The sequence below is a fragment of the Schistocerca gregaria genome, chromosome 11 (genome assembly GCF_023897955.1).
Source record: "Schistocerca gregaria isolate iqSchGreg1 chromosome 11, iqSchGreg1.2, whole genome shotgun sequence".
Taxonomy (NCBI): Eukaryota; Metazoa; Arthropoda; class Insecta; order Orthoptera; family Acrididae; genus Schistocerca; species Schistocerca gregaria.
The window spans coordinates 22,930,882-22,958,273 of NC_064930.1; the positions used below are offsets into that span (position 1 = coordinate 22,930,882).

The 27,392-nt window shown below is 42.4% G+C and overlaps 1 protein-coding gene across 5 annotated transcripts in view; it reads left to right on the forward strand.

Moving 5' to 3' along the window:
* Positions 1 to 27,392, forward strand: part of LOC126295433 (protein brambleberry-like) — a 200,612-nt gene that overhangs the window by 42,147 nt on the left and 131,073 nt on the right. For all 5 annotated transcript variants that reach the window (XM_049987919.1, XM_049987920.1, XM_049987921.1 and 2 more), the window contains one exon: positions 10,827 to 10,955. In XM_049987919.1, coding sequence (XP_049843876.1) covers positions 10,827 to 10,955 — 129 coding nt within the window. The remainder of the gene's footprint in view (positions 1 to 10,826; positions 10,956 to 27,392) is intronic.

Below are 27,392 nucleotides of genomic sequence, written 5' to 3' on the forward strand. Positions count from 1 at the left end.
TCTAAGAAAAAGGCTCCCAAGCATCCTGACATTGCGGTGGCACCTGTCCCACCGCGACCTTCCAACTCTGCGTCTGAGAATGAGGTGGAGATTCTGGCGTCCGCTGAGGACCTGGATCTTGCCAATCCCTCAGACGCGATGGATAGCTGTTGCACAGGTAGGGGCTCAGTAGCAGCAGGGGCCCAGGAGGCGTAATCTGCCTCCCCAGTCCCTTTCACACCTTTCTCAGCCGTGGACAATACCATCCTCCAGTGGAACTGCAGCGGTTTATCCCACCATCTAGCTGAGCTCTGCCAACTTATCAGCCTTCACCCTTTCTTCTGCATTGCTCTTCAGGAAACTTGGTTTCCAGCTATACGAACCCCCGCCCTCCGTGGCTATTGGGGTTATTATAAGAACTGGGCAACTTATGAAAGGGTGTCTGGTGGTGTCTGCATCTATGCCCTTCACTCTCTTCACAGCGAGTCTGTCCCTCTACAAACAACTTTAGAGGCTGTCGCTGTTCGGGTGTGAACGCCACAGGCTGTTACTGTCTGCAGTCTTTACCTTTACCTTCACCTTCCACCGAATGGCGATGTTCTGGAGCATGTCCCGGCTGCGCTGATAGTGCAATTGCCGCCGCCTTTCCTGTTCCTGGGCGACTTCAACGCCCATAACCCTCTGTGGGGTGGGTCAGTGGCGACAGGTCGAGGTGCCACCATCGAGAATTTTTTGGCACAGCTCGATCTTTCGATTTTAAATGGTGGTGCCTTCACACACTTCAGTGTGGTGCATGGCACGTACTCCACCATCGACCTTTCGATCTGCAGCCCTAGCCTCTTACCGTCTGTGCAATGTAGAGTGCATGACGACCTGTGTGGTAGTGACCACTTTCCGATCTTTCTTTTCCTGCCACGGCAGCACTCTCCTGGGCGCCCTTGCAGGTGGGCTATGAACAGGGCTGACTGGGACTTGTTCTCCTCTATTGCCGCTATTGAGCCTCTCTCTAATGATGACATTGATGCGGTGGTTCACTCGGTCACCACCGACATCGTTACTACCGCAGAATCTGCCATTCCCCGTTCTTCGGGGTCCCCTCGGCGGAGGACTGTGCTTCGGTGGTCGCCTGAGATCGCTGAAATGATTAAAGATCGCCGGCGGTACTTCAGCGTCACAAGCGACATCCCTCCATAGAACACCTCATCGCATTAAAACGGTTGCGTGTGTGAGCCCACAGCCTTATCTGCCAATACAAGCAGGAGTGCTGGGAGCGGTATGTGTCCACCATTGGCCTCCGTGTCACTCCATCGACGTCTCTATGGCCATCGGACCCCTGTCAGCGTCCCTATGCTCTCACTGAATGGGGCAGTTTGTACTGACTCCGGTGGAATTGCCTACCACTTGGCAGAGCATTTTGCTCTGAGTTCCGCTTCTTCGAATTACCCACTGGCCTTCTGTTCCATTAAACAGCGGATGGAAAGTGGGAGCCTTTCATTTCACACCCACCATCCTGAATCCTACAATGTTTCATTCAGTGGGTGGGAATTTCACAGTGCCCTCGCCGCTTGTCCTGATACCGCTCCTGGGCCAGATCGCATCCGCTGTCAGATGCTGAAAAACCTTTCAGTGGACTGCCAACGACACCTCCTCGACATTTACAACCTTATTTGGGTCGAGGGTGAGTTTCCGTAGCAGTGGCGGGAAAGTATTGTTATCCCCATTTTGAAACCTGGCAAGAACCCTTTGGAGGTTGACAGCAATCGTCCCATTAGCCTCACCAACGTTCTTTGCAAGTTGCTAGAACGGATGGTGAGCCAGCAGTTGAATTGGGTACTGTAGTCTTGGGGTCTCCTGGCTCCGTCTCAGGGTGGGTTCTGTAAAGGCCACTCGGCAACCAACAATCTGGTGAGTCTGGAATCGGCCATCTGTACTGCCTTTGCCCGCCGCAAGCACCTGGTCGCTGTCTTTTTCGGCATGCGGAAGGCGTACGATACGACATGGCGTCATCACATCCTTCCTACACTTCATGGATGGGGTCTTCGGGGGGGCCTCTGCCGATCTTTATCAGAAATTTTCTGTCGTATCGTATCTTCCCCGTGCAAGTCGCGGCCTCCCATAGTTCCTCTCGAGTCCAGGCGAACGGTGTGCCACAGGGATCTGTTTTAAGTGTCTGCCTGTTTTTAATGGCCATTAACAGGCTCGCTGCGGCGTTGGGGACGTCTGTCTCAGCATCCCTGTATGCTGACGACTTCTGCCTTTACTACAGCTCTCTACTGGCATTGCAGCTGCTGAATGTCAACTACAGGGCGCTATCCGCAAGGTGCAGTCTTGGGCTGTAGCACATGGTTTTCAGTTTTTGGCTGCCAAGGCCCGCATTACGCATTTCTGCCGGCGCTGAACAGTCCATCCTGAGCTGCGGCTTTATCTTGACAACAAACTTCTTGCTGTGGTGGAGACCCACAGGTATTTGGGTGTAGTTTTTGATGCCCGGTTGACTTAGCTGCCTCATATCCGGCAGCTTAAATAGGCGTGTTGGCGGCATCTAAATGCTCTGCGATGCTTGAGCCACACCAGCTGGGCCGCCGACCGATCTACCCTCTTACGGCTCTATCAGGTGTTAATACAGTCCTGTCTGGATTACGGGAGCCTGGCTTATGGCTCAGCATCCCCATCTGCGTTGCGGGTGCTAGACTCAATCCTTCACAGTGGGATACGCCTTGCTGCTGGTGCTTTCCGGACCAGCCCTGTGGGCAGCATACTTGTGGAGGCGGGTGTCCCTCCACTGCGGTTACGGTGCCAATGTTTGCTGGCCGCTTATGCTACGCGTGTTTGTAGCTTGCCCGGGCATCCTAACTATCATCTACTATTCCCACAGTCGCACATCCATCTCCCTGAACATCGGCCCCACGCCGATTGTACGAGTGCAGTCCGCGTCAGAGAGCTTCTCTCCGGGCTTGGGGCCTTACCTCTTCCGCCTCCTTTCCGGGTACCTCTGCGTACACCCCTGTGGTGTGTCTCTCACCCTCACCTTCAGCTGGAATTGGCGCAGGGCCCGAAGGATTCAGTCCCTCTGGAGGCCTTCTGCTACCGCTTTCTTTCCACCCTCACAACGTATCAGGGCTCTGGCATTGTTTACACTGATGGCTCGATGGTTGCTGGTTGTGTCGGTTATGCTGTTATTCTAGGGGACCACTATGAACAACATTCATTGCCAGCTGGGTGCAGCATTTTCACTGCCGAGCTGGTCGCCATATTTCGTGCCCTTGAGTATATCCGCTCCTACTCAGGTGAGTCCTTCGTTATCTGTAGCGACTCCCTGAGCAGTTTACGAGCTATCGACCAGTGTTTCCATTGTTCTCGTCTGGTGAGATGGCTATCCAGGAATCCCTACATACTCTCGTCCGTTGCGGCTGCTCTGTGGTCTTTGTTTTGGACCCAAGGCCATGTTGGGATACCCGGCAATGAGCATGTCGACCACCTGGCGAAAGCAGCCACCAGTAAACCATCTCTGGACATTGGCCTCCCGGGGACTGATTTGCGAGCAGTCCTCCGCTGAAAAGTTTTTGCGCTTTGGAACGCTGAATGGTGCGATCTAACCACGCCCAATAAACTCTGTGCTATAAAGGAGACGATGACTGTGTGTCGTTCCTCCATACGAGCCATTCGCAGCTACTCCGTTGTCTTTTGTCGGCTCCGTATTGGCCACACTCGGCTGACGCACGGCTATTTACTGCGTCATGAGGACCCGCCTCTATGTCGCTGCAGGGCGGCCTTGACGGTGGACCATTTTTTGTTGGTCTGTCCCCTTTTAACTATGCTCAGGCAGACATTTGTGCTGCCTGATACGCTCCCTGCCCTTTTAACAGATGACTCCACCATAGCAGGCTTAGTTTTGCCTTTTATTCGGGCAGGGGGCTTTTATCATTTGCTCTAAGTATTTGTTTTTATTTAGTGTTGATTCTGGCCTTTGGCCTACGGTTTTACATTGAGTTTTTAATATGTTTCTCGGTGGTTGGGTTTTCCTTTTTTTCTCTATAGTCGGCCAACCACCGTCACACTCTGTGTGATTTTAATTCGTTTTGTCTGGTCTTTGTCTCAGTTTCTCTTGTCCTGTGTCATCTGTCATCTTTTCCATTTTTCGTTTTTACTGTGTGTTGGTGTTTCCAAGTCTTCGAACAATGGACCGATGACCGTAGCAGTCTGGTCCCTTTAATCCACCCCGCTACCTTTGAGATCTCAAAATTTGTCAGGGAAAAATCCTAGAACTTCTCTGGAAATCATGGAAATATTGGGGAATTTGACTTGGGACAACTTGTGGCAACCTCAAGGCATATTTCAGCTGTAGAAACATGCCTACCAACTTTCAGCTCCTTCTTGCAGTTTTTTTTCATCAGTGTATATGTGTGATAGTTACTCACCTACCTTGTTATTATTTGTTATTGATTTATTTACCTCATTAACCCTCCTGTTTCCACTAATTTTGATATGGAGAAAAAGTATTAAAATATGCTACAGAATGCATGTAGGAATGGAACACGTGCCTTTATCACTCGGTCAGGGCCACAGTCGTTAACATTAATGGTACATAAGTGGCAGTCATAGAAGTTTCATTTCTCAGTTTTTCAGAAAATGAGTTATTGCGGACTGCACGTACAAGGAAAAAATTCTCGGTTTTCAATTATCTATAGACCTTGACAATCTTGACTCAATTGGATGTAAGGTTACTTTCACAAAAATGGTGGAAGGAGGGTAGTGAATGAAACCATCTTCGGAGTCAGTCATATCGGGTGGTACACAAGTGACCTGCCAAAGCCAAGCTAGTCAGCGACAGTCGCGCAGGAATGATGTTGGCGGAATCATGCTCTGTGAGGAGACAAAGGAAAACATGAGTGCTGAAGCTCCCGCAGTCTCGGACGCGTGTTGAGCTCGCAGTGTGACGCATATAAACCTCGTCTGAGAGCAGTATCAGTGTGAGCCCCAGGTTTTGTCAGGTAAGCTTTCTGTCGAGGGAAATAAGGTTTATCAGTGGAAGTCGTTCGAAAGTGTGGCAGCCCAGTAAAGTGTTCGTCAAACACAGTGCGGCCACAACTCGCGTTCGCCGAAGCCTGTTTTACACGAGCGCCTTCCGCCACCCACATTGGCTACTGGTCGTGGATTTGTCCCGTATGTTTGTGTATAAATCAACTACCGACTGTGTCGTGAGTGGTTCCACAATTTAGTTGACCGGGTGACTGTTCAGAGTGTTGTGTTTTATAATCTTGAGTATGCTGCAGACAGTGCACGGAATAAGCAGAAGACTGTGGCATCGTACACTAGTGTGAGAATATTATTATCGATTCTGGCAGCACTGATTCGTATTATAGTAGTGGGTTTTGTACTTTCATGCCTTGTAAATCTTAATTTAATTGATTCCCTTGTTTTATGACATATTGCAGAGGTTGCATGATGGCCTGATATTTTTCTTACCAGTATTCTTCAACAAGAGAGATTAAATATCTGAAATCATAAAGGTATCTAGGTTTTACAATACCTGGACAAATGAAAATGTGACACTGTGAATAAATAAGAATGTAAATGGATAAATGTTTTTAGTTGAAATTATTCAAACAGTGAAAACAGGGTTAAAGTAATTGTCGGTATTATGTGGTATTTATTTAAAAGGAAAAAAAATGCATAGGGTAAAGTAAAAAGGGACTGTTTACTGCTGTCTAAGTATTGTTCGCTGTGTTTGTATTTTCTCTCGCGGAAGATGTTGATGTTTGGAAGTTTTCAGGTGACATGTTTCACATTCTTTCAGTTCTTTGCAGTTTGGAGAATTTACCATGTGACCTATGTCAAGAATATCCTTATGAATTTTGATTTGGTCAGTAATAAACTCTAATGTCAATCCTGGTTCCTTAATTCTTGTACCACATTTGGACTATTTGTAGGAACAGTAGCCCCCCTCACAACCTCACTTTCATTGTTTGATTGCCAAACTGCACAGCACACAGCCTCCACTATACACGCAGTTTTTTTCACCGACACGTGCACAAAAACCATTTCGACTGACGAGTCTCAGTACGGGAATAATACGCCAGGGGTGCTGCAGAGGATTCACTTGCCACCGATAGTCAGTCAAGACAAGAAAGTTGCTCTCGTGAATTAGAGCTTGAGGGTAATGCGAGCACTACAAGGTGCTTGTGGGTTTGTACGTGTGCACGGTTGTAACACATTGGGTTTGTAGCAGTCAGTTGGTGAACAGAATGCAAGTTATTTTGGTTGAGCAGTTGTTGCTGTTGCGGTCCTCAGTCAGAAGACTGGTTTGATGCAGATCTTCATGCTAGTCTCATCTTACGCGAGTCTCTTCATGGACACTGCAACCTACATACATTTGAGTCTGTTGATGTATTGATCCGTGGGTCTCCTCCTCCAATTTTTAACCCCCTCCCAAAACACACACACACACACACACACACACACACACACACACACACACACACACACACACCTAACCTACCTTCTCCTCTCCATTACCAAAGTCAAAGTTTGTTCCTGCCTCAGATTGTGTCCTGCCAGCTGATCCCTCCCTTTAGCCAAGATGTGCCGTTAATTTCCTTTTCCCCCAAATCGGTTCAGGTACCACCTCATTAGTAATGTGATCTACCCGTCTAATCCTCAGCTTTCTTTTGTAGCACCCCTTTTCAAAAGTTTCTGTTCTATTCTTGACCGAACAGTTTATCATCCACATCTCAATTCTGTACATGGGTACTATCCACACAGATACCTTCCTAGCACTTAAATTTATATTAGATGTTAACAAATTTCTCTTTTTTGGAATTTCGTTTCTTGCCATTGCCAGTCTGCATTTTATATCCTCTGGACTTCAACCATTGTCAGTTATTTTACTGCCCAAATAGCAAAACTTACTACTACTTTTAGTGCCTCATTTCCTAATCTGATTCGTTTAGCATCACCTGATTTAATTCGAATGTATTAAATTATCCTCATTTTGCTTTTGTTGATGTTCATCTTGTATCCTTCTTTCAAGACACTGTCAATATCATTCAACTGCAGTTCTAGGTGCTTTGCTGTCTCTGACAGAATGTCATCATCATGACCAGCAAACCTCAATGATTTTGTTGCCTCAGCTTGAAATTTCAATCCCATTCTAGGGGTCTCCTCGGTTTCCCCTAACTGCTTGTTTAATGTACAGATTGAACAACCTCGAGGACACACTACGATCTGTCATATTCACTTCTTAACTACTGCTTCCCTTCCATATCCTTCAGTGTTTGCAACTGCAGTCTGGTTTCTGTACAAGTTGAAAATGAGCCTTTGATTCCTGTATTTTAGCCCTCCTGCCCTCAGAATTCCGAAGAGTATATTTCACTGAATATTTTAGAGCATTTTGTGTGGCAAGTCATAGTGTCCGTATTGCCTCAAGTATTTCTACAGAACCCTCACTGATGTTTCACAAGGTTACCTTCTGCCAGATTTTTCCATTCTGCACGACCATTATTCTTCCATCAAAAAGTCATTTGACGTGGTGGACTTTTACGTACTGCAGTTTATTGCAGTGGACTCATAGAAGTAACACCGTGGTTACCACGTGTGTGACAGGAAGGTGAAGGAGAGAACCGAGAACTTTCAGTTGGTGTGTTGTGTTAATTAAAGGATTGGGCTAAGTAACCCATTTCTTTGCCAGTATTCACTTTATGTAATACTGACTAGTGCTGAAAATGAAGGATTTTGTCAGGGCTGTAGCTTTGTGCCATTTCAATTAGAGTATGTGTTGTGCTTTATCTTACATGTTCACAATTATTTTCCTTTTAGGATGTGTGTCGAGAAACAAGTTTGTTCTTTTGGGTAAGTAATACCTCTGAATGAAAACAAGGCTCTATCTGTGAAAATAAGTGAAGTTGATAGTTCTAATTTTTTTCCATAACATGAGTACTCTCTCTCTCTCTCTCTCTCTCTCTCTCTCTTTCTGTGTGTGTGTCTTGTTAGTGTAAGACATGTCCTTCTCATGGATGAGAATTATTGGTGAAATACATGTATTGTGGTTGAAAGCATATTTAGTTCATTGTGTTATTTTCAATCTTAAGTAATGTGCTACTTGGAACTGAAGTGCAATAAAACAGGAAAATGACGATTAAAGGATGTAATTATTAAATATAACAGTTGCAGGCATTTGAGAGTTTATGATAAAGTATTTAAAATAACATTCTGCACTGGCCTCCTCTATATCAAAAGTATCAGTAACCCTTTTCACTGCTAGTATTGTATATATCCGTGCACAGTCATTGTGCCTTGCTTGATAATGATGTATGTATATGACAAGAGTTGAGCGTGCTTAGTGTGTTAACGTGGGGTATATACATTTTGAGGTTTCCGTAGTAAGTACATACTATGTGTACAACTGGTGCACAAGTTTTTTTCTTTTCAACTATTTGCATGAAAAAACAAAAAATGGGGTATATTCTGTTCTCACGAATAGGAAAGGTACACCAAGACCTGAAACCAAACTGCAAAGAGATGAGACGTAATTTAGGTCAACAGACATTATGGTGGCTTTGAAGTGGCATGTATGTATATTGATGACATGCCAATACAGCTGCAATGACATCAGCTATGAAACTGGATGGGCAAACAAAAACTGAACAGTTTAAACAAAGCTCATTGCTTGTTTCTGAGTCTGTGGGTGCAATGGATAAATAGCTACTTAGCTCAATGGGATGTGTACACAAAAACTGAAATGGTACACCCCTTAGACATGTATGTGCTAAATTACCACATTATTTGCAAGATTACTACTGGAAAGAATAATTCAGATACCAAATTTCATCTTGACCTTACTTGAGAGATTTTAGAGACATACCATCAAGAAAGGAAAGTATCGGGAGGTTGTCGATCGGACGAGGAAAATCTATTGTGCCTTCAAGACAGACACTTTCGAGGCACCGTCGAAATGTCAGTAAAACAACACGGACCCGTAACGAAATGCATCATATGCGAAAAGAACAAAAACAGTAGGTATCACATTACTGCTGTAAACTGTGCTCCGAGTCTCGTTTTGAAATGTATCACGTAAAAAACTTTCTGAAATGTGCTTCCTTGTAACAGTATCTAGCTTTAGAAACTTCAGCAATAAACAGTATTCAGAATACAGTTTATTTTAAGATTTTATTGGTGAGAATGAATACAGAAGAGCCTGCAACAACAGCGACTCCACACAGCCAGCGCTGCAGTGCTCGGTGCCGTGCCGTGCCGTGCCCAGCACAGTGGGTATAGCCGTACGGTGCATCCCGACCACCCACCGACGTGCCCACTGTTACAGCACAGTCGGCAGTGAAAGGGTCAGTAGTTTACGAGGGATTAAACATTCGTTGCAAACATCTAGGGAACTTCCCCAACAACTATCAATTGTGGGTGTTATACATTAGTGGGACATTCCAGAAACAATCTCGCCTTTATGCTTTCCCATTCACAACTCTGGTCTAGGGAGACAGAGATAATTTCAATCGACAAGCCTACGTGGTTTCGGGACGTGGTCGCCGTCTCGAGTCCAGTATACGAGGCGAGTTGTGTGTTTGACTTCAGATGAAGTGACCACACAAAATATTAGTCACACAATTAGAAAGTGCTCCAGTGGCTTTGCAGCACTGTACACGATGGAGAACTAGTACTGGGTGGTCCTGTGATCCTCCACTGCTGACATAATTTGTGGCAGAGAAGTGTTCAGGTGTTCGGTACATGGCAGTCAGCACAATAAGGTGGGCCGATGTGGGGGGCCTCTTAGAACGTCAGAAAGGAGCTATTACCGTGTTTGGACATTCCTGAGACCGTCCTGTGTGTGAATTTGCCCGATTTGTTAAAGTGTTAATGTGGACTGTCCGACATTTCTACAGGGAATGGTCCACAACTTGCAGCCACGTAACACAGCGAAGAGTAGTGGTTCTAAGCGGACCTCGACTGTCGACGACCGCTTTCTCGGCAATGACTGGTTCCGAACGGGACAGAAATTGCTGCTGCCTGTGAATCCGGGTCCATTTCGATCAGTTTCCGAGTGAACAATGAGAAGGGAACTGCACGCAGTGGACACTCGGAGTTAGGTATCTCGCGAAAGACCTGTGTTCGCAGTTGCACACGAAGGTGCACATCTTCAGTGGGCCAGACGACGCAGAAACTGCACGGTTAGCTGTGTGGAGGTGTGTTGTGTGGTCCGCAACTCGCCATTTCTCCTCTATACGAACAGTGTGAGGTATCGAGCGCACTGAAAGTCTGACGAGGTGTTAAACTGGCATTGTGTGGAATCTGTAGCTCGGGCTGGAGGTAGTTCCATGTTGTTTTGTGAATGTTTTTCACGTTGTGACTTGTGCCTTCTGATTTGTGTTACTATGAAAATGACAGAGGATGACCACACATTACACTTTCTCCTACATGTTTGTGACAAGTTTGCTGCAGACACTCCTGTCTTCCAGGACGACTAGAGCCGTGTCAGTGTACATTTGAGGATTGGCAAATACTTGGGCATTCGATCGCACTTCGGAGGCCCTCTAAATCACCCGATCTTAGTTATGTAGAAATGCCTGCAACTACCCGGAACAACATCGTCAGAGTTTGGCAAGTCTGTCTGATGTAATTGCCAGTTCAGTTGGATATGGCGTACCAGAAGAAACTTGTGGATGCTGTTACTTGCCACAGTCAGGCAGTTATCAAGGCTTGGGGCAGTGTTATGTGATATTAGTGTGTCGGCTCCTGTGGGTGACTAATTTTTTGTCTGGGATTTAGCCACGTCAGGACACGGGAAGCAAAAGCTCCTTGTGAAGTGTGAGAGCAGTGCACAGTGTTTCCTGGTGTTTCAGGTGGTGCTCAAGATTCAGAAGTCCTGTTCGAACCTGTCTGAGGAGGACCTGGCGAAGCTGAGTGTGAACCTGTTGAACTGCCAGGCGTCCGTGGAGGGCCGCCAGCAGTTCCCGTGCACCGACCAGATGGTGAGTGAGAGCCTCTGTTGCAGCCGCAGCCGCGCCCTTCTCCAGAGTTTGTAACCTACTGACCCGGTTTTTGTGTGTTCGAAGTAGGGAGTGTATTTCATTTTTATTAGTGAAGGGGGCATTTTAAAAAAATATAGAAAAAGACCTAGAATAAGCAAAATAGGAACACAATTTGTACTGGCAAGATTTAATGAACGTAGTTTACCTTGGCATTGTACACACAAGTGATCTGAAATGACTTTTTTTCAGTTATTCTGCCGTCATGTCACTGTAATTTTCAGTTTTATGTGTTTATCGAGAACTGCATTTTCTTTTGACGCATTGTTATAAGAGTCAGCACATTTTACCCTTGTGTGTTTCAGCATTCATTCTGTATTTTTTTTTATCTGACAACAAAGGGTTCAATAAGAGAAACCCGTATGCCACAGTAGCATTTGATCCAGGAATTGCAAGACAAATCGCCAAATGAATGGTGTTTTTCACGTGATTGCATAAATTTAGAATTGTCGTGTATCCACTATGTCTTCAGACTGCTTACCACAGTGGAAAGAAAAATTTTCGCTATCTAAACCAATCAAAAATACAACTTATTACAAATTGGTAGCACTACCAACAGTGCAAAAATTTTAACTGTAAAGTTGTACAAGTGGCACTTTGTAGCTTATATATTTGCACAATAAATTTAAAATCAAACGTTAGGTATCACAAAATGCTTTAGCCAAGGGGCATCGCAAGAAAGTGGGGAATTTCAGTGTTCCCGAAAAAAACTGTCGGAACGGCAGGACATTTTGGAAAAAAAAATGACTGTCCCAGGAAAAACACGATGAATAGACAGCACACTAAAGTCTTGCAGAATTTCTTATGGGCTGTACTTCTCCTTGATGATTATTAGGAAATTTAAACAACTGCAAAATGATTTTACACAACACAGTTTATATAAACTTTCACTTCTTTTGCAGTTATTGTTCGTAAACACTTTACACCAGAGATGAACAGACTGTGAACTGTAAGCAAACTGCTCTTGATCTAATGGCAGTCAACCCCTTTTTGTCGTTGCTGGAGAAGAGAGGGCACGCCCTTGTGAAAACTACTAAATGTCATATTCCTGCAGCATAATACTTGTGAAGTAAATGTTGTAAACTATGTATATAATGTGCCAAGAATGGGAGAAGGACGGGTTGTGAGTAACTGAAGAGATGTCTGTAATGAAAACAGGGGATTATCAGAATCTCATGGTACCGGCAAGGAGTACATGAGGGCTCGCGTGGGCCGAACTGTTGAGGCGCCTGCTAGTCTAGGTGTTCACAAAGTAAGGAAATAGGAAGGAGAGAGAAAGTTGGCTCGTGTTTGAGCTAGCTGGTATCTGGTCGGAGAGAGCACAGATGGACAGACTGACTGACGGATGTCCTGTCCATCCATCCGTCAGTCAGTCAGTCTCCTCCATCAGAAAATTGGAAAGAAACTGAGAGCATCTGCTCTGTCTTGAAGCTGGATCACAAGAGAGTGAAGTGACTGTATTCTGTTCCCCAGGATGGTGCCAGTAGCAATCACGACCATGTGACGCCTTTCTCAGGTCGCCCACTGGCTGATCATTGGCATGGGCACTTTTAGAGCATTCAGCAGAGGGCTGAAAGTGTACCCTGTCAGCAGCTTTCACGAGAAAGAGGTGCTGCTGTCCTGAAGGGACAGGCCAGTTGATCACATAGGTTCTGGAAGAAGTCATGCTATGTTCCAAGGCTGTTAGTCCACTCAACAAAGGAAAATTAGGAGAAAACATTTGTGTAGTTGCAAATTTTTGTGTAGTGGTAGGGGAAGGTGTTATGAAGAACATACTGAAAATCACCCATGTATGGGTTGTGAGAGTTGAGGTGGGAAGGCATTTAAAGATCACTTGTTTATGTTTTTCTTAAATAATTTCAAGATCACAGTTACTAATGAAAATGTCCCCCAGTACAAAATTAAACTACTCTAAATTTCCTTCAAAAAAGGTCATATTCCTTTCTTGCTATAGAACTAATATTTTCCACATTGCAGGAGACGGAAAAGTGTCAAATTATTAAAAATACGAAGGCTGTTCAATAAAGAATGACCATAATAATTTTTTTTTCAACATACCTTTACTCATCCTCATAATTTTGATGATCTTTTTCATTTTTGAGAGATCTTTCAAAATCACCTTCACCACTGCTTCTGATTGACAATGCCTCCCATGAAGGCGTTTCTTTGTGTTAGGGAATAGAAAAGTCACAAGGGGGCTAAATCTGGCCTATAGGAAGGGTGAGGAATCCACTTGGCGTTGATTTTTGAAAGAGATTCGGCAACAACACTGCAAGTATGCCGCTGCGCCTTATCGTGGTGCAGCATCCAGCCTGCCTCACAGAAATGCGCTGTTTTGCACCCGATACGAACTTGCAGTGTTTTCAGGACCACCCTTTAGTATTGTCCAGTTACTGATGTGTGTATAGATACAACATGCTGATAAACCATTCCACGAATATCAAAGAATGAGGTGACCATAACTTTCCCAGCAGAAGCAACCACTTTTGCTTTTTTGGGGGTTGGTGGTGAAGGAGATTTCCACACTGAGCATTGCTGTTTGCTCTCAGGATCAAAATAATGTAGTGAGGTGTCATCAGCAGTGATTACATTTGAAAGAAACTCCAAATCTTCCTCTAACATCAACTTTTAACTGCACGCATACCTGCACAAGAGTGACCTTTCGTTCAGGAATCAACAGTCTCTGAACCCATAGCGCACAAACGTGTGTCGTGTGTAATTTTTCTGTCACCGACGTGTGGGTAGCACCCAATGAAATGTTCAGTATTTCAGAAAGTGATCTTAAGGTAATTCGTCAATCCTCTCTCACAATTACAACAGCAGTGTTGATGTTTTCTTCTATAAGAGCAGTAATTAGAGCACCGGGTCCATCTTCCTTCGGAATTGATTGTCTCCTCTTCTTAAACATTTTATACCACCTTCGAGCTGTGTTGTAGGGAAGAACAGACTCTCCGTAGGCCTCCCATAACACTGTATAGGCCTCAGCTGAAGATTTGTTGGGACGAAAGCTGAATTTCAAAGCCGCATGTTGTTCCTCTCGTGTTACCTCCGCTGCGACGGTAGGTGATATTGAACGTGCCTGACCTCACAGGCGGGAACCGGGAGTCCCAACAGTGAAACTACTATGGCGTGTTTGTTGCACATTAAGCTAAGAGAATATCATAAGATTACATTTTAGCACGAGAAATTATGACCGTAAAAAATTGTGATCATTCTTTATTGAACAGCTCTCGTAATGTTTTAATACCCATTGAACTCAGATATAACAGAAAATTTACATCATTTATTATAAAATAACATCTTACCTTGTAGGCTACATTTCAAAAATTAGCAGCTGTATCAACATCGTCATATTGCAGATAGTTAACTTTGAACCGTATATACACGTACCGTGGCACGTGCTGCAAACCACGGAACGTGTAATGCTGGCTTTTTGTCATCTACATCGTCCCCCACACCCAGTAGAATATCGACAAAAGATGTTCAGTATGGCTTCAGGTGCTACTGGGGCTCTGGTTGTCACTGGTAGAGTAGTCCATCCTCCTGTCGGTTCAAACCCCGCACGCACTCAGGTAGGGGGTTGTTGAACCACTGTTGTGTCTGTAAATAAGTAACCAAACACCTGTAAGTAAAAAGAAATGGTGGCACAAACAAACAAAAAGTAATGAAATACTGTCAATAAATCTAATAATGGTGTGCAGCTCCTGTGGTTAGCGGCAGTGAGGCGAGGTCTGGATTTAGCTTTCCTGAGGCTTTTAAGAGTGCAGCGTACTGGAATGTATTCGGATCTTACTGATATTCAGGCACTTGGTAAATTTCCAGAAACATTTTCTCTGGAGCCTGTTTTGTCAGTGTTGAGGGGTTAGTGAAGATGTTGGATATTGTCTTCATTAGACTAAGAATTTGACTGAACAGCTTAACCATTCTTCCTTTGCTTTTGTTGTAAATGGTAGAGGTCTTGTCACAAATGCTAAACACATTTAGGAGGAGGAGGAGGATAGTTTTAGCAAAAGGAAGTCATATGAGTTTGTCTGTTGGAATCAATTTGGATTCAACCTTGCCCCCACGTCTTCGTCTAGTATATGCTAGTGCCTGGTTGCGAAAAAGGATCGAGTGGGCTGCAGGGCAGTTTTGTCTAATGCACATTCGATATTTTACCATCAGCATCACCTGTAGTAACGATAGTTCCTATCACCCTCACTGTCATTTTATCAGTGAGGAGTCCTATAAGACTGGCTTTGTTCTTTTTGTTTGCAAGAAAATGCTCCTGTTGAACAGTGACCGTCATGTTTTCATTAAAATTGATGTCAACTGAAGTGTTTGTTAGCATCCTTCTCTTCTGCTCAGCTCGTTTTGTTCTGTTGACATCATTGTAACCTTTGAAAACCACAGTATTGGGAGACTTAGTGCCTGCATTTCATTTCATGCAGTGGAGGAGGAGGCCTCCATCTATTATGTTTTTAGGTCCTCAGTTGCATAATTGTCCTCTGGAAAAGCATTGTAGAGAGAAGATTTCTTCCCTTTCTCATTCACCCTTCATTAAAAAGAGCCAATGGGAATAGGCATTTGTATTCCATAAGCTTTATAACATAATTACTTTTTTTTTTTCAATGGCTGCACTTTGGAAAATTGCCACAGGGTCTACAGTTACTGCTTCACCATACACTTTTATGGTATTGTTCATATTAGCCTACGGCAATATCACATTCTGCTTAGACTGTTTTACGCCGTTAAAATTACAACCGGTATAACTTTGCACGGTTGTGGTACCAATTTTCGAGTTTCCGACTATCCCTGTCGACAAAGACATACGTGAATTCATTTTAGGAAAAGGAGGATGGCCAGTGAATCTCTCATAAATCTTTGCCCGTTCATGTCCGTCGCTATTTTGTCATGATACCTGTAGATCAACATGCTGCCCACCAACTGAAAAAGTTACTGCAATAAACTACTCTGATGCTGATGATAAGATGGCAAATGCACCAGGGGAATCCTCCAACCCACTTCACTAGAATGAAATTGGTTATGCCTCTCCGTCGCGTCGCACTATCTCAGCTTTTAAAGGAGCGCATTAGAGTCTGCTCTGTGGTCGTGTGTGACCAAACCCCCTGCTTCACAAAATTCTTGCCCAATGGGAAGCAGTTCGATTTGTGGTGAAATAATCCTTATCTGCAGAATCATTGAGCACATGTGGGTGTTTGGTCTTTATTGCTGTCATGTCTTGCACATAGAGAGGTGCACATTTTGCTTGCTGACAATGACCACCTTCACAGAAGAATGGTATCATTTCCTGAACACAGGCCAAATGGCCATTCCAATCTCCAAAATGCTCAGAATCTGTGAACTTCATTAACAAAACCATGTTAAAATACCACATGCACAAAGCAGCAGTAGCATCATTGTCCTTGAAATGAGCCAGTTCATTCTTGAATGTACTTAAAATTGGTAAGAGATAAGCATGTCCCTCAACGTTTTGTTCAGTAACATTTTCTATATTGCTCAAAATGTTGAAAACTCTGAGGCTCTTGCGTCTTCCAGAATGATCCGAGCTAAAGCAGCTTTAACATGTACCGTACTTCTACAGACTATAAGACAGACGTTTTTTTTGAAAAATTATACTCGAAATTAATATAAAAATGTCCAGTGCTATGACAAAAAATTCCCGACAGTCTTAAAAATGGCCATATCTTTGATGCCGCAGGAAACCTATCTCTATCTGGCAACATCGGATTCGACTGGCAGTAGTAGTGTGCCGATGCAGCCCAGAACACTGTCTATCCTGTGATGCATTGTTGCAGTCTACAGTGCCACCGAACTCGAATTGAAGGCGATTTGTGTTCTCGGTAACAGTACAATATTTTTGGTAGTAGCTAGTTTTGTAATGGAAAACCGTACGAGGTATTCGTGTGATGCGGGCTATAAATTGAAAGCAATAGCATATGTAGAACAACGTGGAAACAGAGCAGCTGAGTGGCATTTTGGCCCTCCACCATCAGAAAAAACCATTTGCAGTTAGTGGGCTAGTAAAGAAGTAGTGAAAAAAATGAAGAAAACTAAATGTGCAAATAAATGACTGAATGCAAAATGGCGAAAACTTGATGATTATGATTTTCCAGGATTTTAAAGGTCAGTTCAGTTTTATAAATTTTTTTTGTCTGGCTTTGCACTCTAATAATAAAAAATGGTAAAAAAATTATTTCTTTAAAAAAATTCCTTAAAAATTAAGGTAAATTAAGGTGTGACTTTATAGTCCGTAAAATAATGGAAATGTCCTCCGAACACCTCTACTGTGTTCCCAGTTAACATTTTGTCAACTGAATATGTGTATAAACTAAACTTAATACTTCTTTCAGCCCAGACCCTGCCAATGTGTGACCAGTGCACCCCACGTAGGCTACGAGTGTATTAAATCCCAGTCTCACGGAAATAATCCCAGACGAGATTTCTCGATTCCTTACATACGACTGTCGGTCGAAAGTAACAAAATAAATTATGGTACCTTGCTGCTGGCTGTTGTTAGTGACATATTGTAAAGCCTACTGTATTTGTTTCACCATTAATTGTTTTACTGGTAGTCTTCATAAATCCCTTCCATTCAGGAACAACACTGGTACTCGTAGTGTGGACTGTATGGGATGGAGTCACTTGCCACAGAGCCACAGCATATGTGGCATGGTGGGTGTTAATACATCAGATGGAACCAGACTAATCGTGTTAAATTCAAGGACAGTTGTCTGCAGTAATGCACTGTTTGTCTGATATTTAAACATGTACCTGAAGTTCCATAAAGCCCAGGCGGTCTACCTCTGCGGCGGGGGGAACTGATTTAAGCTTCTGGATGTGTACAGGTGATGGGAGAGCGGAGACAGAGGTGACACCCCCCCCCCCCCCCCCCACACACACACAAACAAACAAATTAAAAGTATTCCAGCCATCAATAGTACAGATGTTGAAATCAATATTCCTGAATGTATATTGATAAAATGTTCCACTTGAGATGGGTTCTACAGTGTGGTAGGAGTTGATAGTTCCAGCTGTTGTGCTTCATGATATGTTCCACTGAATTCCAAACCAGCAAGCAGATTGATCAATGTTTCCAAAATTCCTGTTAATTTAGAAAGCGACAACATATAGTACAGGTGATACGAATGATCGAGGGAGAATGGCAGCAGTTAGGGCTTGGGATGTAGATATTGCGAGATGCACAAGCAATATCGAGCTCTCTGTTCCTGAAACTATCAGCTTTTCAATCTTTTCTCAAGTAACTATCATTTACCAATCCACATATTCCTTTCTCACCATCATTGCATAAGTCACTGACATTACTCTCGCATATTAACCCTAGGACGCCCAAATCGTTTTCTCTAACTTGGATGCCTAAGGAGGAGGTTCGGTGAACCCACAGGTATTAAATAAGTTTACTGATGAAAAATTACAACTTTCAAAATTGTTTATGTATTTTAACTAAGCATCGGTTTATAAATGTTGTTAATTGTTATAAATATTCCATTGAGTGAATAAAAAATTGACATATTACAATACAAAATACAGATGCTTTCATATACAATAGACTACTCTGAGTCCTCAACTGCAAGGCAAGAGACACACTTCACAATTTTTTCTGAATGTGTGTTACACACATATTTACGACACTATCCACAATACTGTTTTGGTTAACTTATATTGTTGTACTTCTGCTTCTTTGTTTTAGCTTCTCTTACACAAATATGGCACCGACCTTTCCCTACAGGAGGCTGACTTGCTTCTGTTGTCACTTCTTTGATTTTCTTTTGTAGAATAGTCTCCATTGATTGAACAATTTGGTTAGATAACCCTCTTGCATTGGCACTTCTTTCTTCTACCTGCAATTTCACTAGTTCCAGCGCCCTCTAAACAAGCTGAGCATCTCATCAATGGTGAGGTGGACCTCTGGTTTATACAGTAGTGGAAACCTATCATTCACTTTGTTGAAAACATCACGGATTGCTGTGAACTTGTCTGCTTCCCTATATAGCTGGCGGGTACTTTTGTCATCAAACCTTATGATAGCAATAAGTTCCTTGAAATGTTCTCTTGCCATAATACCTTTGTAACCTGGCTGACCCATTAGGTCTGACAAAAGATCATGTACACTGACAGAATTGTCCTTATTTGCCCCCATGAGTATCAGGAATCTCTAAAGGCATACAATTTTTTTTTTTCAGTTGAATGTTTTACTATAACATGCATGGTGTCAGGCGTAAGAAGTAACTTCAAGGCTTCTCCAGGTGAATGGCAAACACCAGCTGGACTTACTCCTGCCTGCTCTCTTACTATATTAGCAACAGACCTCCGAGGAATTCTAGGCTTTGTGGTTACGTACCTTCTTCCAGACTTGGCCACAACAACATCCTGATGGTCACTGCCTGAAGCTGCGCTATCTTCATCTTCTCTAACATCCAAATCACTTTCCCGATCTGAATCATACTCCATAACACCATCTTCATATTCACTTTCACTCCCCGAGTCAGAATCTTTATCTAAAATTTCATTCAGAACTCTTTCTAAAGACGAGTCACATATTCTTTTAGTCATTTCTAAGTCTGAGTGTGAACGGTAGGGAACTGCACTAACTCACTGAAAGTTTACAAGCTAAATAACAGCTGACTGACATCAACAATCACTTCCTCTGAAAGTAAACTGATTGTTGTGAATATCAAGAATACCAATCAACAAGAAACCAACTTGCATTGTTGTAGAGATGAGAAATATGAAATACTACTAAGGGAAATTTTCTATAGCATGGAAGCCTAAGGGGAAGGGGGTTGTTGGACCCATAACAAGTTTATTTATTTTTTCTTACAAAGCAGGAATTTTCTATAAAATATATTGACACTAATGTTTCATAAAATAGTCAACAAACAATAACTCAAAGGGAATATGTAGTATGAAAGTAACTTGGGCAAAAGCAGGGGAAATAAAATAATTGTGGGTTCAACGAACCCTCCCTTTAGGCGTCCTAGAGTTAAACACAGCTCAGCCGTTTTTATACAAATATATTTTATATAAAAACTCTTATAATTACAGCAAATAAGTACTCACTTATAAAATGAGTCACTCCACTATTTAAACGTGAGCACAGTGAAGTTATTTTGTCTGCTCACGTAAGAGAACTGGACAGGAAATGCCAGGCAGTGTATAGTCAGTTATTGTGTATGCAAACTGAAGAGCGAGCATTTCTCATGGTGAAACGACTGACTTTTCCTGGAAGAAGCCCACAACACTCATTCAGGGTGACTAACAGTTAATTTCCCTAATAGCAGTGCAAGGTGGTGTGCGGAGATTTACGTGGATTCTCTTTGTATTTGTAGTTAAATTAGTAACTAATACCTGTACACTATAATGTTAACAAATTTTGTGGAAATTAAACACTTCCCAGACATGCCATGCACAACTCACTTTGTGGAAGATAAGTTGTCTCCAGGTGTGTCTGCGCACTAAGTCACCATTGATTTACAAGGTGTTCTACAGAAGGGTCAATGAGTGTGGACTGACTTGCTTGCTCTTCGATTTGCAGACACACATGACGGAAGTAAGTGACCTCTGCCTTCCCTCAAATATTTTAACCTCAAACCCCCCCCCCCCCCCCACCTGCTTCCACCAGTCACATCATCAGAACACAATTTCTCTCTCAGCTCAGTTCTGCTATACTTAGACATGGTACAGTAAAATAATATTTGGTCTCAACCCTCTTAAGTTAACAATAAACATTAATTTTATACTGTTAAAACACTATTTTTAATAATTTGTGATTTTTCAGACCTCTGCAATACAGGAACTATTAGTTCTAGAGAAAATATGAATAGGAACCTTTTTTCTGAAATTTAATGTAGTTTAATTTTGTACTCGGAAACATTTTCAGTAGGAGCTGCTGTGTGAGTGTAATTGGAGAAAAATATAAAAAAGTGACCTTTCGTGATGCTCACTCACCACAGGTGGGGATTTTCAGTATGTTTTCCGTGCCACTCCCCCTACCGCTGAACAAAAATTTGCAACTACTCAATATTTTCCAATCTTCGCCCCTTTTTGACCTTCGTTGAATGGGCTCTCTAGCTCAGTTGCAGCTACATATATGAAAGAAAATTTTGAAGTCTCAATAAATTATACCTGAGAACCTAAACTGGCTAGGCACCTTGTTCATTAACTGATAGGCACAGACAGACTGATGTAACTACATCTGTAATGATCTGTTTGTGTGTGTATTTTGTAGCTGCTGTAGATTATAAATTTCGTCTTCTTGCACTTGGAAGCAGCAGCAGTTGCAGCAGTTCTGTGATGCAGGTATCTTGGCTTCAGACTCCTTTTCCTGTGTTACAATGTCTGTGTCAGTCTGAAAAGTTACTTAAAAAATGAGCTATAATTGAAAAATTTCTGACTTTTCCTTCTTTGCAACATGTGTATTGACCTCCTTCAGTGATTCTGTTTTTATCTAATTAATGGTGTCAAAATGACATCCTTTCGTGGTTCTCTCAGGCCTCAGAAATAGAAATAAGTCACAGCGGCTATGTGTGGCAAATATTGTGATTGAGGCCACATAATCGTGTTCCTTTTTTCTCCAAAAAATCACGAACAAGCATTGAAGTCTGAGCTGGAGCATTATCATGATGCTGTTTTCATGGGGGCTTTTGCCACAATTCTGGTCGTTTTCTTCAGATAGCTTTATGCGAACAGTGTGTAACTTCCAGGTAGTATTAATTATTGACCATATGACGATAAAGCAGGAACTTGTGGTGCACTATCCCATTGTAATCGAAGAAAACGGTGAGAAGAACCTTTTCATGCGATCGAACTTGTCAATTTTTTTCTGTCTTCGCTCTTCACACACTTTCCATTGGTACAACTGGACCTCGGTTTCAACATTGTATCCCTGTACCTATGTTTCGTCACCTGTCATAAGCTTCTTTGGTAGTTCTGTAACGTTGTTGACTTCAGTGAGCAATTCCTGTGCGATGTGTAGGCAATATTGGTTTTGGTTGAAATTCAGCAATTTTGGAACAAAATTTGCTGCTACAGTTTTCGTGCCAAAACATCTCAAAAAGTTGCTTGGCATGAGCCAAAGAATCTGCTCACATTATCTCATCATGTGTGGTGAGATAAAAGAAATTATTCAGATAGTGAAGGGAGATGAAAATTTAATATTCAAGGGGGACTGGAATCCGATAGGAAAAGGAGGATAAGGAAAAGTTGTAGGTGAATAAGGAATTATAGAGAAAGCCGCCTGGTAGAATTTTGCACAGAGCATAACTTAATTATAGCTAACACTTGGTGCAAGAATCATGAAAGAAGGTTGTATACATGGAAGAACCCTGGAGATAGTAGAAGATATCAGATAGATTATATAATGGTAAGACATAGATTTAGCAACCAGGTTTTAAATTGTAAGGCATTTCCGGGGATGGATGTGGACTCTGACCACAATCTATTGGTTATGAACTGTAGATTAAAACTGCAGAAAATGCGAGAAGGTGGGAATTTAAGGAGATAGAATCTGGATGTACGGAAAGAACCAGAGGTTGTAGAGAGTTTCAGAGGTAGTATTAGGGAACGATTGACAAGGACAGGGGAAAGAAATACAATAGAAGAAGAATGGGTAGCTTTGAGAGATGAAAAGTGAGGGCAGCAGAGGATCAAGTGGATAAAACACGAGAGCTAGTAGAAATCCTTGGTTAATATAAAAGATATTGAATTTAATTTATGAAAGGAGGAAATATAAAAATGCAATAAATGAAGCAGGCAAAAAGGAATACAGACGTCTCAAAAATGAGATCGACAGGAAGTGCAAAATGGCTAAGCAGGGATGGCTAGAGGACAAATGTAAGGATGTAGAGGCGTATATCACTAGGAGTAAGATAGATACTGCCTGTAGGAAAATTAGAGAGACCTTTGGAGAAAAGAGAACCACTTGCATGAGTATCAAGAGCTCAGATGGAAACACAGTTTTAAGCAAAGAAGGGAAAGCAGAAAGGTGGAAGGAGTATATAGAGGCTCTATACAACGGCGATGTACTTGAGGACAATGTTATGGAAATGGAAGACGATGTAGATGAAGATGAAATGGGAGATACGATACTGCGTGAAGAGTTTGCCACAGCACTGAAAGACCTGAATCAAAACAAAACTCCAGGAGTAGACAACATTCCATTAGAGCTACTGATAGCCTTGGGAGAGCCAGCCCTGACAAAACTCTACTATCTGGTGAGCAAGATGTATGAAACAGGCAAAATACCCACAGACTTTAAGAATAGTATAATAATTCCAGTCTCAAAGAAAGCAAGTGTTGATAGTCGTTAAAATTACTAAACTATCAGTTTAATAAGTCACAGTTGCAAAATGCTAACACGAATTCTTTACAGACGAATGGAAAAACTGGCAGAAGCCGACCTCTGGGAGGAAAAGTTTGGATTCCATAGAAATGTTGGAACACGTGAGGCTATACTGACCCTAAGACTTATCTTAGAGGATAGATTATGAAAAGGCAAACCTACGTTTCTAGCATTTGCAGACTTAGAGAAAGCTTTTGACAATGTTGATTGGAGTACCCTCTATCAAATACTGATGCTCGCAGGGATCAAATACAGGGTGCGAAAGGCTATTTGCAATTTGTACAAAAACCAGATGGCAGTTATGAGAGTTGAGGGGCATGAAAGGAAGCAGTGGTTGGGAAGGGAGCGAGACAGTGTTGTAGCATATCCTCGATGTTGTTCAATTTGTATATGGAGCAGGCAGTAAAGGAAACAAACAAAAAATTTGGAGTAGGAATTAAAAACCATGGTGAAGAAATAAAACCTTTGATGTTTGCTGATGGCATTGTAATTCTGTCAGAAACAGCAGAGGACCTGGAAGAGCAGTTGAACAGAACGGACAGTGTCTTAAAAGGAGGATATAAGATGAACATCAACAAAAGCAAAACGAGGAAAATGGAATGTAGTCTAATTAAATCGGGTGATGCCGAGGGAATTAGATTAGGAAATGAGACACTTAAAGTAGTAAAGGAGTTTGGCTATTTGGGGAGCAAAATAACTGATGATGGTCGAAGTAGAGAGGATATGAGATGTAGACTGGCAATGGCAAGGAAAGCGTTTCTGAAGAAGAAAAATTTGTTAACATCAAGTATAGATTTAAGTGTCAGGAAGTCGTTTCTGAAAGTATTTCTATGGAGTGTAGCCATGTATGGAAATGGAACGTGGACGATAAATAGTTTGGATGAGAAGAGAAGAGGAGCTTTCGAAATGTGGTGCTACAGAAGAATGCTGAAGATTGGATGGGTAGATCACATAACTAATGAGGAGGTATTGAATAGGATTGGGGAGGAGAGAAATTTGTGGCACAACTTGACCAGAAGAAGGGATCGGTTGGTAGGACATGTTCTGAGGCATCAAGGGATCACCAATTTAGTATTGGAGGGCAGCGCAGAGGGTAAGAAACGTAGAAGGAGACCAAGAGGTGAGTACACTGAGCAGATTCAGAAGAATGTAGGTCGCAATAGTTATTTGGAGATGAAACAGCTTGCAGGATAGAGTAGTGTGGAGGGCTGCATCAAACCAGTCTCTGAACTGAAGAGCACAAGTACTGACAGCTGAAAAAACAAACATTCATCAGAAAGATCTCTACTCACAAGATAAAAGAATCTTGAAAATAGGGTGTGTAAAGGCTGCAAAATTAAAGAAAATCCTATTATTTTTTTGATCACACTTCATATTTGGTGTGGAGCTTGTCTGGAATACTGGGAATTCTCAAAGAAATTGTTTACTGGACATATAGAGTCTGTTCTGGAAATGATTGGTGGTGTCTGTTTCACGTTTTGTGACTGAGAGAGCAGCTTTCCTTAGGAACTCATCTTGTAAGTGCAGATTCATAACCTGCACAATATTAAAGTTTTTTATTTTAATTTTTTAAATATAAATACTTGCTTATCTTCAGTTTCCATGTTTTGTAGATCAGAAATGAATAGTCAAGTCACAGTCCTTTTTTACTAATTTCAGTTCGAAGTAATACTTTACCGAATTTCTCTGTGTCTCTAGCTTAACGTTAACAGTTACCGTAATCTGATGATCATCTGGTTTGAAACACGACGTGTCATTGCTACCAAAGTCCATGATGTTATATTTCAGTGGCAACACTTCAGTGTGCATTCCTGTGAGGCTGGCTCGTATATTTGAGTGTGTTGCACACCCGAATGTCACAGTTCGGTGACAGTAATGCTGGAAGTTATATTTAAAATTCGACTTCAGTATCCTACAGAGTATTACAACTGAATAGTATTTATTGAAAAACAAACAAACAAAGAATCATTAGTTTCATAGGTATCACATTTTCTGTAATGGATGAAGTTGGAATAATCACTAATGAGTGACGTATCAACCCAAATAATTTGTGTCATGGGAAACTAATAAAGTAAGACTTGCTGCAATTTGCGACAAATATTGGTTCAGGAAATTTTGAACCAGGAAAAATCTGAAATTCTCAGGGAAATCTTTCGATGAAACAGTTGCCATCCGGATATTACAAACTACCCTAGCTTAATGTACAGGGTTATTCATTAGGTTTCACAAGACGACTGCACGAAACAAGGCTCAGAGCAAGTACACACATGCCAGTGGGCAGTGCATGTATCCTAGTTTTCAATTCTCATTACAGGTGTGCACTACAGGCAAGTCAATACCAAAGTCAAACTCTTGCTTTACCCACACCAACACATTACAATCAACATCAGTGACCTCATTAATTATCCTTCCTTACAACTTTTTCAAATTAAGACGCAGGAGCAAATGATCTTTGATGTAACCAGATAAAAAGAAATCTCACGGTATTATGTCAGGTGAGTACAGGGGCCGCAGGAAAAGAGAAGTGCCGTGATGGGAAGCACATCCAATCCAATGTTGAGGCTGTTCTATATCTATGTCTGTACTCTGCAAACCACTGTGAAGTGCGTGGTAGATGGTGCTTGCCATTGCACCAGTTATTAGTGCTTCTTACTGTTCAATTTGAGTATGGATAGTGGAGAGAATGCCTGTTTAAATGCCTTTGTGCACACCCAGTAATTAGTCTAATATTGTTCTCACAATCCCTCCAGGAGTGATACATAAGGAGTTGTAGTATATTCTTAGTCATCCTTTAAAGCTCATTCTTGAAACTATGTAAGTAGCCTTTTTTGGGAAAGTTTGCATCCATCCTCAGGTGTCTATCAGTTCAGTGTTTTTAGCATCTCTGTGCACTCCCCCACAAGTCAAACCAACCTTCCCTGTATATGTTCAATATTACCCATTGATCCTGTTTGGTATGGGTCCCACACACTTATTCTAGGATGGATTGCAAGAGTGATTTGTAAGCAGTCTCTTTTATGGACTAATTGCATTTCCCTAGTATTCTACTGATTGACCCAAGTTGGTCACATGCTTTACCTGTGATTGAGCTCTTCTGGTTGCTCCGTTCCACATCCCTACAAATTGTTACACTGAGGAATTTGCACGAGTTGCCAGTATTCTTCATGCCACCTTAGCATACAGTCTCGTGGAGTATATTGTACTACCTGTGGACCGTTTCATCTGTTGGAACTTTTGCTTTATGAAATTGTAACTGACCAGTCACAGTGAACTCAAATTTTGCAGATTTGAGAACACACAACACGTGATTTGCTCCATTATGTGGCGAGCTCCAGCACGACTGCCCCCACTGGTGCACAGTCCAACTCTGCCAGAATGCATACAGGGAAAGTCGTTGAGGTTTTTGCCCGGTTGCTTTAGGTTATCCGTAGGTTATTTGGAACAAAAAAATGTAAATACAGTAATGTGATCAGATCAATAATTCAGGGGCTACAACCGAGTTCCAAAACATGCCACGGTATGTAGGAGCCTTCATGAGAATGGGCTGTATCCTTTTCATGTGCAGAAAGTTCATCATTTAGAGCCACATGATTGTGCCAACCGTTTACACTTTTGTAACTGGTTACATGGAAATCGGCATCTCTATCGCTTCATAATGTACAGTGGTGAGGCAACCTTTACAAGAGATGGCATCAACAACATGTATAATGTGCATGTCTGGCCAGATGAAAATCCCCATGCCGCGGTAGTATCTCAATTTCAACACACATTCTGTGTCAGTGTCCAGTGTGGTATTGTGTGTGAACAGTTACTTTGGCCGTTTATTGTCCCGGGAAATTTAAATGGTCATATGTACGATAACTTTTTATGGGAAGACTCACCACAGCTTCTTGAAGACATTTGTCTGGAAACGAGATGCCACACGTATGTCCAACATGACGGGGCACCTGCACACTTTCACCGTGTGGTAACGGCTTACCTTAATCAGCAATTCCCACATCGATAGATAGGTCGTGGGA